We start from the raw sequence: 12,628 nt of genomic DNA on the forward strand, positions 1-12,628 counted from the left end.
AGATCACTACTACTACACAGATAAATCCATATGTAAGCAATACATTTAATAAGCTCTGGTTGTTTTCTAGTAAATAAAATAGGATTGTTTTATTAAAAGCAGATGTAAAAAAGAATTGAGAACAAGAGCACAGATTCTTCCAACTCTGCTTCCAAAAGGAATTTTGGCCCCTGATTTGGGAACATCCAGATCTTCCTTCTTGAGGAAGGAGCTAACAATGATTAGACAGCAGCAGAACAACCCATAAATCTCTGCCTTAAAAACATACACCAAACAAATCCATGGGCTTCTTCGGAGCACCAATTCCACCAGCCCTGGAGTCAGCCCATAGCACAGACAGCACCCAAGCAAGGACAAAGCACAGCAAGTTCCACTCTCCACTCCGTGGTAAACCCTGGAATGCCTCTATTAAAGATGACAAATGACTCTAGAATTACCAAGGTACAAACACCCCTAAGCTTGCCTTTTTGAACTCTCTCCTAACATACAGGTCAACATAACAGGATTCTGGGCTGAACTCTCTGAGACACAACCAAACAACATCTCACATCCTCAATGAGAGCAAAGCAGCAAAACAAGCTTTAGAGTTTCCAGATTTCTTAGTGCCTGAAGAAATAGTAATATACTTAAAATGGAAGCAAAATAGGGCTACATCAAGAAGCTTTTCAGTAGAGAGGACATGAGCACACTGCAGCAGACTGCACGGTCAAGCTGGTTATTACCCATCCTTGGATGGTTTTTAGAACAGAACAACATGAAGTCAGCAATGATACACCTGAAGTTGGTCCTGCCCTGGGAAAAAGTAGCTTAGACGGCCTTCTGAAGGCACTCAGAGGCCTCTTGTGACTCATGGATGCTGTGCGCACAGAACCAAAGCAAGAAACCCAGCCAACGAGACATGAAATGAGACATGAAACAAGACTTCTGTAACCAGAATAGAAATGTTCATCATATGTTAATAGATTAATAGATTTCCTCAGTGATTCCAGGCACAGAAGAGAGAGAAGCTAAAGACACAGCCCCACAGACAATGAGTTTGCAATGCAGATAAAAACACCACAGCTGTTCAGAAATCAGCAATTTCATTTACAACTGGCTGATAAAAAAAACACACCCACTGCTCAGACCTGCACTACACAACACGCTGTATTGTCAACCAGTCATCAACACCAAGAGAGCAAAGTGCAAGACAGCCCTTAGTACAGGAACAACAATGAGGCTGTGTTCACAAAGCACAGCTCACTAAGGAGGACATCCAATGTTCTGCACACTGTGCCTTCGTCACACTTCCCCACCATTCAAAACCAAAGTTGAACTCCCCTGCACAGCTCACTCCAGCTTTCATCTGCAACTACACTACATGAAGTTTGAGAGAGCCTGAAGTTCTGAATGTGTTCACATTATGAATGATCAGAATTACCGCAGAGCCATATTTCTCTTTGCTTTATTCAGCTCCACGTGAACTTTGCGATAAAGCTGAAAACAACAAAATCTGTAATTCTGAACACTTATCAGGCAGATGCATTCACTTTCCAAGTGCCAGGAGGGTAAGAGACAGCTGTTCAGACAGCAGAGAATGCAGAGATGGGAGAGGATGGAAACCGAACCCGAAAAGGTAGATTACACAACAAGGAATTAAAAGTTCCCTGATCATTTCTTATGGCAAAGGAACATAAACAAAAATCCCTTTCTGTTGGGGAGGCAGTTTCTAATGGCAGAGTCCTATGAACTATAGTTTACATGAGGCAGGAGGGTATGGTAATAGCTAAGCTCATTTCCTTTCAAAGGTGAATTACAGTTCAGAATACAAACAAACACACTCTTTACTTCAGCAGCAGGAAAAGATGGGGGCATAAGGAAGGCCCGTTTTAGCATAATGCACAGTTTGTTTTTTTGTTATTTTATACTCTAAAGAGTATAAATAAAGAGCCCGCCAAAAACAACACACAGGATATGAGATCTATCAGAACTCCATGGGTGAAGTGAATTGGGTTGCGTGTCGTTGGCAGAAATAAAAGTGACCTCAGAGAATCTATTTTCTTCTCTAATAACAGAAATAAATAAACCAAAGGCCTCCACCACCATACCCTGTACAGAATACAGATCTGCCCACGTGATAACACAGCTCAGATAAAAATAACTAAAGCCATTTTCTAGCTCCACGCATTACACCCAATAGTTTTCCTTCTTGCTTCCCATGCTATCCTACAACCCAAAGGGCCAACAGAACTCTCCTCAACAAACCCCTCTCCATCCAAAGTCAAACTCATGCTTTTATACTCCCCAGTTTCTGTAACATCTCCCTGCCAAATACATGAAGATTGCTGCACGAAGAGGGATTAACTTTTTTCCTACAGCTTTATACTTTTCTCACAGTTGCAAAGTCCATCCCTTTACCTCCCCAGCACATCTGAAGATGACAGATTTTGACCAACTGAAGTTCTGTAACCTTCACCTTCCCCAGCTTTTCAGTAACCCCACACCTCAAAACAGAACAGCATTTTGTTGTCTGCAAGGTTGTCTTCAGTATTTAAACAAGAACTACCAGAAGCTGTTATGAAGTCTGGTAGCAAAAGTGAGGTCATACAAAGAGAGTTCAGAAAAAAAGATGCTCTTTCATCTAAGGGCGCTTCTTGAAACTCCTGCTCTGTGAAACACTGCTGTGTTTAGGCTGCAGCAAGTGAGGACTTGCTCAAATACAGCAGCTATGGGTACAGAAATAAAGGAAAGAAGCTGCTTACATTTAGAAGGCCTCGGGTACATAGAGATCTCCAACAAGATCTCCTTGCCCCCATTGCCAACCCTTAAATAAGGTCTGGGAAGGGCTGCATCTTTGTTCCACCCCTTCCAGTAACTCAGTTGCATTGCATACACCTGGGCTCCCCTGCCTTGGCCCTGCCTCCCCACCAGGTGCTCTATCACTGCTTCAAGCTGTATCTTAGCATTTCTACTACACACACAGAAAGAAGCAGCAACAATTTTGACCGCACGTGTCACAAAGCTGTTGCAAAACCTGAAGTACAATAATCCTGAGAACTGATGAATGTGTCAGTAGGAGTTTTATAAGCCTAAATCTAAAATCACCAAGGCTATTAAGTAAAAGGGACGCATTAAAGTATCAAGTGACATTTGCCATCCCTCAAGTGCACTAACTCAAATCTTTAGCAGCAAAAAACAAAGACATCTTGAGCTTTTGTTTTTTAATAACAAGGAGGAACATCTGGACAAACAGACAAGATCAGTTTAGTGAAGTCCAGAAGGTGAGATGTCTCACCAACATCAAGAGCTAGAAGGCTTCCTCAATGGGTTATAATGTAAATGGCCATTGTACGTTCTATGTGGTCAGTAAGATTTCAGCAAGGAAAACACATACAGTGGAACAAAAATGTTCAGAAAATAAATTGAATTCAGGATTTCTGTTATAACAAATTGTTATGGCAAAGAATAACAGTTTTATTATCAAGAATCTATTGCACTCTCCAGAGACAGCACCACAGTAAGGACTTAGGAAATATTTCTGTTCTTGGCCCTGACAGAGACAAAACGTAAAGCTTTGGTCAGATCATTACAGCTTCCCCTACATATAACACTGCCACTTGGCAAAGAAATTATTTATAGCCATTATGTATTACTATTGGAATAACATAAATGTAGCTAGACTACAAGGCAATTGCTAAAACAGCTGCTTAGAAGGTACAGTTCCATTATGGACCACACAGGTAAATTTCACCTCATTTCAGAAAAAGCAATTGACTACACACCATTTTTTTCCTTTATAAACTATGAAATTATTCAAATTGTCTTTTGTTTGTACCGTCAATATGATATGATACTGTAAATATTTAGCTGCACAGAAGTAAATGAGAGATAAGTAGGTAAGTAGATAGCAGCAGATAAGTAAATAAGAGAGGAGGATGGTAAACTTAAGATGCGTTATCTTAATGCAGGGCTTATTTAATCACTTCCTAATCCAGTATTACCTTTTTATTGTATCAGCATTCTCTTATGATCCCCAAAAGCTAGCTGATGATATAATGCAAGCTCCTCCTCGATGTAAATAAACTTAATAGGCAACAAAATACTTGCTCTACATTGTTTTTCCCTGCACACATTTGATGGAACTGACTCAGTTACTTTGTGTCACCAAAGTGGAAATGATCACAGAAAAACATGCAGGGTATCATTAACGTGGTAGGGAACTCTAAATACCAAAGAGGATGGACAGAAGTGAAAAACAATACGGTACCTGTAAGCTTAATTTTGGACAAACGTGCCAGAATTCCTGGCAAATCATCCAGCCGGAGCTTCATTTCTCTCCATTGTCTCTCTTCTTTGGATTCTGCTGTTGGTGGCGTGCCTGGCTCTCCAATTTCTGTAGCTGACTTAGCTTCTCTCAACTCAGACAAAGGCTGATGAACAGGTGACACTGGTGTAATCTTGTGTATAACCTTCCTTTCTTGATCCAACTGACTCTCACGGAATGGAGACACAACTGAATCTGACTTTGGTTTCGCCCGCTGGCTGAGGTCTTTGTTGTACTGTGTTACATACTAGATAGAATGATAAATATTAACATGGTTAAGAAGATATTTTTGTCAACTTGGCATTGTTATTATCACTGACGTTACTGCTACTTTATTCTCCTTAATGATAGTTACTTCCTATGATGACATGATTGAGTTAGCTTGAATTTCACACCTATTTTGTGGGCAAAGAAGTTAAGCTTAATTTGGACAACATACAAAGAAGGCATCTTTCCATTTCACAACTATCTCAATGGTATTTACTTAACCAAGAAGAACTGCTTCAAAGCAAACTTCGTTTTTCCTTCTACTTTCAATAGCAAATATTTCTTAATTCATTTTTAAAACCACCTGACAGTGTCATCTGATTTATGAATGATTAATTCAGGTATATGCAAAGAGGTACCCGTAGGTCTATAATAACTCCAAAACACCTACTCAACTTTATATATCTTTATAAGAAACTAATGATTGGCTTATCATTCAGATGTTACAGACCCAAACTGCTTAACCCTTTAACACAAAAAAGGAGATGCTTGGACTTGGCCTGATTTGGTCAGGTATGAGAAATATACTTTTTTTCCTAAACCATTCTCCAGTATTAACTCAGCACACGAGACAAAACTTAACATGAGCCAGCAGTGTGCTCCTGCAGCTCAGAAAGCAAACATCCTGGGATCCATCAGGAGAGGGGTGGACAGCAGGCACAGGGAGGTGATTGTCCCTCTCTGCTCTGCCCTTGTGAGGCCCCATCTGGAATACCGTGACCAGGCCTGGAACCCCCAATACAAGAAAGACAGGGAGCTGTTGGAGAGGGTCCAGAGAAGGCCGCAAAGATCATCAGAGGGTTGGAGTACCTCCACTACAAAGACAGGCTGAGGGAGCCCAGGGCCCCGTCCAACCTGGTCTTGAACACCTCCAAGGACGGGGCATCCACAACCTCCCTCAGCAGCCTGTTCCAGAACCTAACCACTCTCCTAATGAAGAACTTCCCCCTAACATCCAACCTAAATTTTCCCTCTTTTAACTTAAAACCATTTCCCCGTGTCCTGCTATTATCAGCCCTTTCAAAGATTTTACTCCCCTCCTGGCAGTAAGTTCCCTTCAGGTATTGAAAGGCTGCAATGAGGTCACCCCGCAACCTTCTCTTCTCCAGGCTGAACAAACCCAACTCCCTCAGCCTGTCCTCATAGGGGAGGTGCTCCAGCCCCCTGATCATCTTCCTGTCCCTCTTCTGGACCCTTTCCAAAATCTCCATGTCTTTTTTGTACTGAGGGCTCCACACCTGGACACAGTACTCCAGATGGGGGTCTTCTTCACAAGGGTAATCACAAGATCACAAATCTTCACAAGGGTAAACAAACCATAACTTCCACAATCAGAAAGCAGGAGAGCATGCTCCCATTTGCAGATCACACTGAGGTAGGTGAGTGAGATTAATGGGAACCCTTTGGACATTTACTGATGCCAGACCCTAAATACCAGCCAGCATCTCTTACATCCAGAACAACTGAAAAGGAAGAATCTCCAGGCACACAACCACAGAAGCGTAGGGGCAGGAAGGGCCCTGTGGAAATCACCCCATCCAGACCCCTGCCAAAGCCAGCTTGTGACATACACTACATAGGAACTACCAGAAAGCAGAATCTCATGGAAGGGTGGGTTGGTGATTGATGACCCTCGAGGTCCCTTCTGACCCAGCCCATTCTATGATTCTCTGATACTTCAGGAATAAGAAACGCAGGATGCACACGTCCCATCACTTACCATTCGTTTGAGGAAGTTAAAGTACTGAAATGTGATCAGTCTGTCATTGGGCGCTCGACACAGGTGCACAAAGTAACCCGGGATTTGCCGTATCCCCGTTTTCTTCAATTTCCAGACAAATATCCCTATTAAAAGGAAATCAGAGAACATCAGCTCTTAGTTTCTCTTACCTCTAACTCAGTGTATCACCTTACAGGACTCTGTATGACAATGGGAACGAGGCCATTGGGACAGGAGAGGCCCTGAGCTCCCACATCACCCCCCTCCCATGTCCTGCCCGAGGTACCTGCCAGCGCCTGGGGCGGGCAGCAGCAGCGGGCAGCGTTCATGGCCGCAGCGCTGCTCCCGCTGCCTTCTCCCCTCACCGCCTGGGCGCCGCCATGTTACCCGCTCTGACCTCTAAATGACTTCCAGGTCGGTACTTCCGCTTGGGGGGGGGGGTGGTGGTGGTGACGTGAAATAACGAGATTTGGTTAAAAAATAAAAGGCGAATCGTGCAGTTGGGGGTTGCGAGGTTGAAATTAGCTTTGCTTTTTTGCTGCGTGTTGCAGGAGGTCCCATTGCAGGTCACACTTCAGGTCCCAACGCTTCCTCAGTGCAGTCTGCCTTCCCTTGCATCAGATTTGCTCCTTGATGCTCCTAAGCAGGCTCAGTTTGCTGACCTCAATAGGAAAACACCTTCATTTTGCTTTTTGAGCCCACCCAGTGCAGGACTAACAGTCTAAAAGCTGTTACAAGGCATTGCAGGAGCAGCCTCTGACTAGAAAGGGAGGGGGTGGCTCGGACTGCTCACGTTGTAAAGCATAATCACACCCCAAAATGCCTTTAAAATGTTTTCTCTTAAGAGTTCAAGCTCAGGGGATGTGGGCTGTAAGTCACTGAAATGCTTAAGGAAATGGTTCTCAATATTTTAGCATAGAAATCTGCCTCTGAAATGTCCTCCCCCCAGGCTTTCATTTCTTTATAGAGCTTAAATTCATGCGAAAGTCATCTTAAATCATTATTAGGAAGATAAAATGAAAACACTCACTCTAATTCACTGAGAATATCCTACTTGGAAGCATTTATTTCCACTCCCGATCTATCTGGGGAGCTGGGGAGAAATTAGGACTTCTCATTATAATTAATAACCTGTTTTACTCTGAGCTCTCATCACGTATCACTTCACAGCTCCTGTTTGCATCTCAAGTTTTTGTAAGTTTCGGAGATTTGGTCTCAAGTTAAATTTACACCTGCGAAAATAAAACAAGCATCACGTAACAAACACACACATAGAGATGGCTGGTTGGTTTGGGGGCAATCAGGGTCACAGAGGAAAAGGTTGAGGTAGGCAAGGGGTCTGTGTCAGGGCTGAGATTTAAGATTTAATGATTTTCATTACCTTTCACTTGGGCAATAAATTGCACCCCTGTAGAGAAGGGGTAAAAACACTACTTTCCTAATTAAGGAGAATGTTATCCATGGGCCTCAAGGCAGAGAAATACCTCCTTATGAAACGATAATGATGATTTAAGGAAGGCTGAATGTCACATACCCGTTTGGGTTTAACTACTAAAGCGAATCGTAGGGGAAAAAAAGAAAAATAATAAGATTTTTAGTGAACACAAGTATCCAAATGTCAGAGTTGTATTTCAGCCTAAAGAGTCTGCATGAGCTTTGGGTCTTGTTAGCAAGAGTTTGGGTCTTAAATGCTGCAGAATCTACCTCCACAAAGCACTGAATGCTCCAGAAAGCACCAGGTGCTGTGACTGATCATTAGAAAGCACAGATACTGCACATTGCATACATAACTTTGTCCCACAGTCTCATCCCCCAGCAGCCATGCTGCAGGATGACCAGAAGGCTGCAGGAGCAGAACCTGCCTCGTCTCAGTGCTCCAGGGTGGGCTCTGGTTGGTGCAGTGATTCCCAGTTGCTAAGATTGCTTGGAATCTATTGCTGCTTCTACGAGGTTATAAAATAAACACTGCACCTACAGGTTTGTTTTCGGGGTGATGCACGGGGTGTTTAACCACGCGACTCCCATTAGTGTTAATTACGGAGCACGTATTAACAGCATTATACGATCCTTTTTTTCTATTAGCACTATCATAAATCTGATTGGTGGGGCTTAATTAGATCTCTGCCTCAAAATGCGATAGTTGGATATACAAAAGGACAAATTCATGGAGACAGCATGCTATTATTATACTCTAATCTCCAAATCTCTCCTTCTCTTACTCATAACACCAACAAGGCTTCTGGTGAGATTGATTTGTTGTCAGAAATTGATTTAAAGACCAACTGTAAAAATATTATATTTTCCTTGCTTCATAGAATGCAGCATTGATGTTAGAGCTCCGGAGAGACTTGATGTACTTTCAGATAGGGAACTTGAAAAGCCAAGTGCAAAATAAATAAGATGGCATCCTGCTGTTATTGTGGTAACCTTTACAGATCATTTCAGAGCTGTGGTTGTTGTGGAGTTCAGTAATACACCATGTGGGAAGCCGTAGCTTAGTGCAATTCTACCCCCATCAGCTTGAGCCCCACTGAATTTGCTTTTGGGGGGTCTGGTTGCAGTATAATGGTATACAAAGTGAATGGCACTAAAATATATCAGGAACACAGAAATAAAGGATAAGAAGAACTCATGCAATGCTAAAGGCCAGTCCCGATGCTTTGGTGTAGCTGAAGCTTCCAGGAGCAAATGAAAGAGTCATCCTGGTAGATGAGCACTCAGTAGCCTTTCCTAACAGGTGTGCCAGACCGGTTTCTTTCCCAAAGTAGAGTTCAAATATACCATAGGAAATCAGCAGCTCGGAATTGCTGCCTCTTCCCAGCTGTCCAAGGCGGCCTCGTGCTGACCCTGTGATGTGCTGATTTTGGCAAGCCCTGCATAGCCTGCTCACCACCTGCAATGGACTATGAGCTGTAATAGCTTCCTTCAAGGAAAATGCCTTTCCTTAGGTAGTTTTGACAAGTGGAGTAAATTCAGCTGTGATACAATTTGGAATGACATTGAGTCTGGTGCAAATATGTGGGTAATGGGAAATAAGCAGCAAGCTGAGTGGGGATGAACCGTACTGAGGGAATTACCCTTTAAATCACATTGAGACCTACAGAACATTGAGTAGTTCCACTGGAAGAGACCTGCAAAGGTTGCCCGACTGCCTGAACACCTCAGGCTAACCAAAAGTTAAAGTATGTTATTAAGATAATTATCCAAAAGGCAACAGGGACAGGGATGGGGCATCATCAACCCTGCCCACAGCAATGGGGTTGAAACTACATGATCTTTGAGGTTCTTTTTAACTCAAGTAATTATATGATTCTATCTATTATTTGATCAGACAGCTCTCTAGGAAGTCTGGGCCAGTGTCTGACCACTCTCACAGTAAAGAACTTCTTCCTTACATCCTAATATCCAGTCTGACTTTTTCTCATCTTTCTTCATTGACTGCAGCAGCAGAAACAAGCCACATGTTCACACAGGGGCTGCACGACACCCTGCAGTCCCCCATCGTGTCAGCCATCCCTTCTTAACTCACCCAAACATTGCAGTTTCTGACAAGCAGCGATACCCCTTATCCCTTAAAACTTCTCAGCCAGCATCAACAATGGTTCTTTCCAGCAACTCTTTGCCCAGAAAATGACACTCTGAAGAAAAGAACCTGTGTCCTGTGCTCTTTCAGCTGAGAATTGCAGCCTGAATATCTCTAGACCCTGTTTCTTTTTTTTTTTTTTCCCATACCTCCTCTCAGAGGTCTTTCTTTTCCAGGAAAATCTATGTGAAATTCCCAAGCTGCCCACGACTCAGAAGATCTAATAAAAATAAGATTTATTAAGAGCAGAGGGAGGAAATCAGATTAAAACTGAAGAAACAGCTTGCATAACTGATCTCTTATACTCAGCAAATGCTCAGGAAGTGCTCGGTGCACACACATTAACTGTTTTGTGGAAGCCCTTTCCAGCCTGACAGCCAAATGGAGCAGGCACACAGTCTGCACAGCATGTGCCCTTTGCAGATATGGCCATCAGCTGCACAAAGCCCACCAGCGTTTCTTGCAGCTTTTCAGCCCCAAATGCTTTTGCCACCTCACAATTCCCTCATCCCTGTAGCCTTGCAGGAGGGGCAGCTCCTGGCCATGGGTCCCATGCATGCTCTGTGCAGAGCAGCAGGACTCCAAGCCCCACAGCTCAGTGTTCTCATCAGAACCAGTATCTCTGCTTCTGCCTAACACCAGCTCTTGTGAGTAATGTAGTGCTGCAGCTCATCACAGAATCACAGAATGACCCGGGTTGGAAGGGACCTCAAGGATCATATAGTTCCAACCCCCCTGCCTAGCAGGGCCACCAAACATACACCTTTACTAGATCAGGTTGCCCAGGGCCCTGTCCAACCTGGTCTTGATGTTCAGAATTTCTGCCTCTTGTCCATCTGCTCATTACTCTTTTCTTCTCACACCAGGCCACGCTTTGCTCTCCCATTCATGCCATTACCATACTAGCTTTAGACCCCTGCCTGCAGCACCCACATTGAAATAGTCCGTTTCTGACTCATTTTTCTCCCCTGGCAGCATTTTTACCCAGGTAGGCAGCACTCTGGCAGCAGTGCTTGTGTTCAGGGACACAGCAGCCCCCATCTGCCTGCCATCCCGCTGTGAGGGCTGGCTGAGCGTATGAAGCCCATGTGCCAAGCACCAGGAAACAGCATCAGCTTCCTCTTCATTCCAAACGATGCCCAAACAGCCTTAATTCAGTCACAGTGAGCTCCAGCTCCTGGAAGCAGTTCTTATGATTTACTGTTCTCATTCAGTTGCTATTGCATCTGTTCCTCAATATAAGATTTTGCACTGATGGGCTCCACCAGCCCCATTAAACAGGCATCTCCCTACTTATCCACTGTCAAGCCCAAGCAGCACATCTTTCACTTCTGCTCCCACTTGGTGTAACTTCTCCACTTATGGTTTCTTACACCTCCTGGAAAACTTCTCACTTAGATGGGCTGCTACTTCACTACAACCTTCACAGCTTTTTCTGGCTATTTTTCCTGTTCTTTCTCCAAAATGAGAGGGAGCAAATGGATTTCATTTTACATCTCAGCATGCACCCCTACCACTTCTTGGATGCAGTCTTGCTCCATGTTTGTTGCCACTTTAACCAGATGTGGAGGAATGCTTGGGCTTTGGACAGTCAGGAGTGGAGATGGCACACTGGTAACATCAGCACAGCTTGCTCAGTGCCTCTTGTTATTTGGCTCACCGACTTCACAGCTCTCCAGCAAATATCCCATTCTGCGTGACTTCTTTCTGCCCTGTACTATTCCAAGCCTTTATGTAAGAAGCACTGCAAGCCACTTAACACTAGTTTGTTTGGACAGTTGTTCTGCAGCAGAATTTGTTGGATTCAGCAAAAATGCCTCCTGCTGTCATAGCAGCACCAAACACATCAGTGCGTATGACTGACTTGCAAGGGTAACAGCACTCCTGAGCCTTGTAATTATGCACGGTGCTGCTATTATATAATTGATCCAGGGATTTCATACATTATCTTTTCTATAGTTTCTGATAACACCTGAAGTCAGGTTAGGGAGAGCTTTAGTGATGGCAGAAAGGCACCTGATGGCTGCGTGGCTGACTGGAAGGGCTTCTGCCCACCTCAAAGCAGCACAGAAAATCACATTCATGGCAATGGATGTGTGGGGCTTAGGGCAGCAGTGTTTCCTCACAGATTCTCCTCCATAACCCTTGATGTCAGCATGGTCCTGATGCACCCATCTTGGTGGTGGGCCAGGTGAGTTCTCCAGGTGAGAAACTCCAACATTTCCCCTCACTGTGGAGGGTTTGTACTTATTATCTGTGCATGAACAGGTTTAGTTTCCAAGGACATCATGTCACATATGAGAAACACACCATGAGAAGCTGGAGATGCAGGAAGGCCCCAGCCCTGCTGCTCTCAGCCACAGCCTGCAGCTTTCCCAGCATTTTGGGATACTCAATGGACAAAATAAACTATTGTTTTGCACGTGTCTCCACCTTTAAATCACAAACTGCAGCCAAGCCTCAGTAAAACTCTTCTTTAGAGAAATACCATCTGTCCTATTGACTGCAAGCACCACAAGACAAACCATGTCCAGAGAAACCTCCTAAAGCTAAGCAAAACAAAGGAGAGTGAGAGCAAGAGGATGTCTTGATTACAGAAAAGCAGAGCACCCACTCTCCTTATTTATGGACAAGATGCTCAGGGACTCAGAGTTGCTATAAATCATGCAGCCAAGCAGACATTTGTCTGAAGCTCTCACATCCCAGACCAACTAACCATGCTCACATTAGCTCAGCAGTTGACAACCATAGCAAA

At 43.8% G+C, this 12,628-nt stretch overlaps 1 protein-coding gene across 4 annotated transcripts in view; it reads right to left on the bottom strand.

Annotated features, from left to right (window-relative positions):
- Positions 1-6,691, bottom strand: part of COX10 (cytochrome c oxidase assembly factor heme A:farnesyltransferase COX10) — an 89,116-nt gene extending 82,425 nt beyond the window's left edge. For all 4 annotated transcript variants that reach the window (XM_085522464.1, XM_015879736.2, XM_085522462.1 and 1 more), the window contains exons 1-3: positions 6,577-6,691; positions 6,291-6,415; positions 4,247-4,550 (exon numbers count right to left, since the gene is read on the bottom strand). In XM_085522464.1, coding sequence (XP_085378590.1) covers positions 4,247-4,294 — 48 coding nt within the window. In that variant the 5' untranslated portion in view covers positions 4,295-4,550; positions 6,291-6,415; positions 6,577-6,691. The remainder of the gene's footprint in view (positions 1-4,246; positions 4,551-6,290; positions 6,416-6,576) is intronic.
- Positions 6,692-12,628: the final 5,937 nt, after the last annotated feature.

This window comes from Coturnix japonica, chromosome 23 (assembly GCF_054131305.1).
Source record: "Coturnix japonica strain WE chromosome 23, WE-NBRP24, whole genome shotgun sequence".
NCBI classification, from domain to species: domain Eukaryota; kingdom Metazoa; phylum Chordata; class Aves; order Galliformes; family Phasianidae; genus Coturnix; species Coturnix japonica.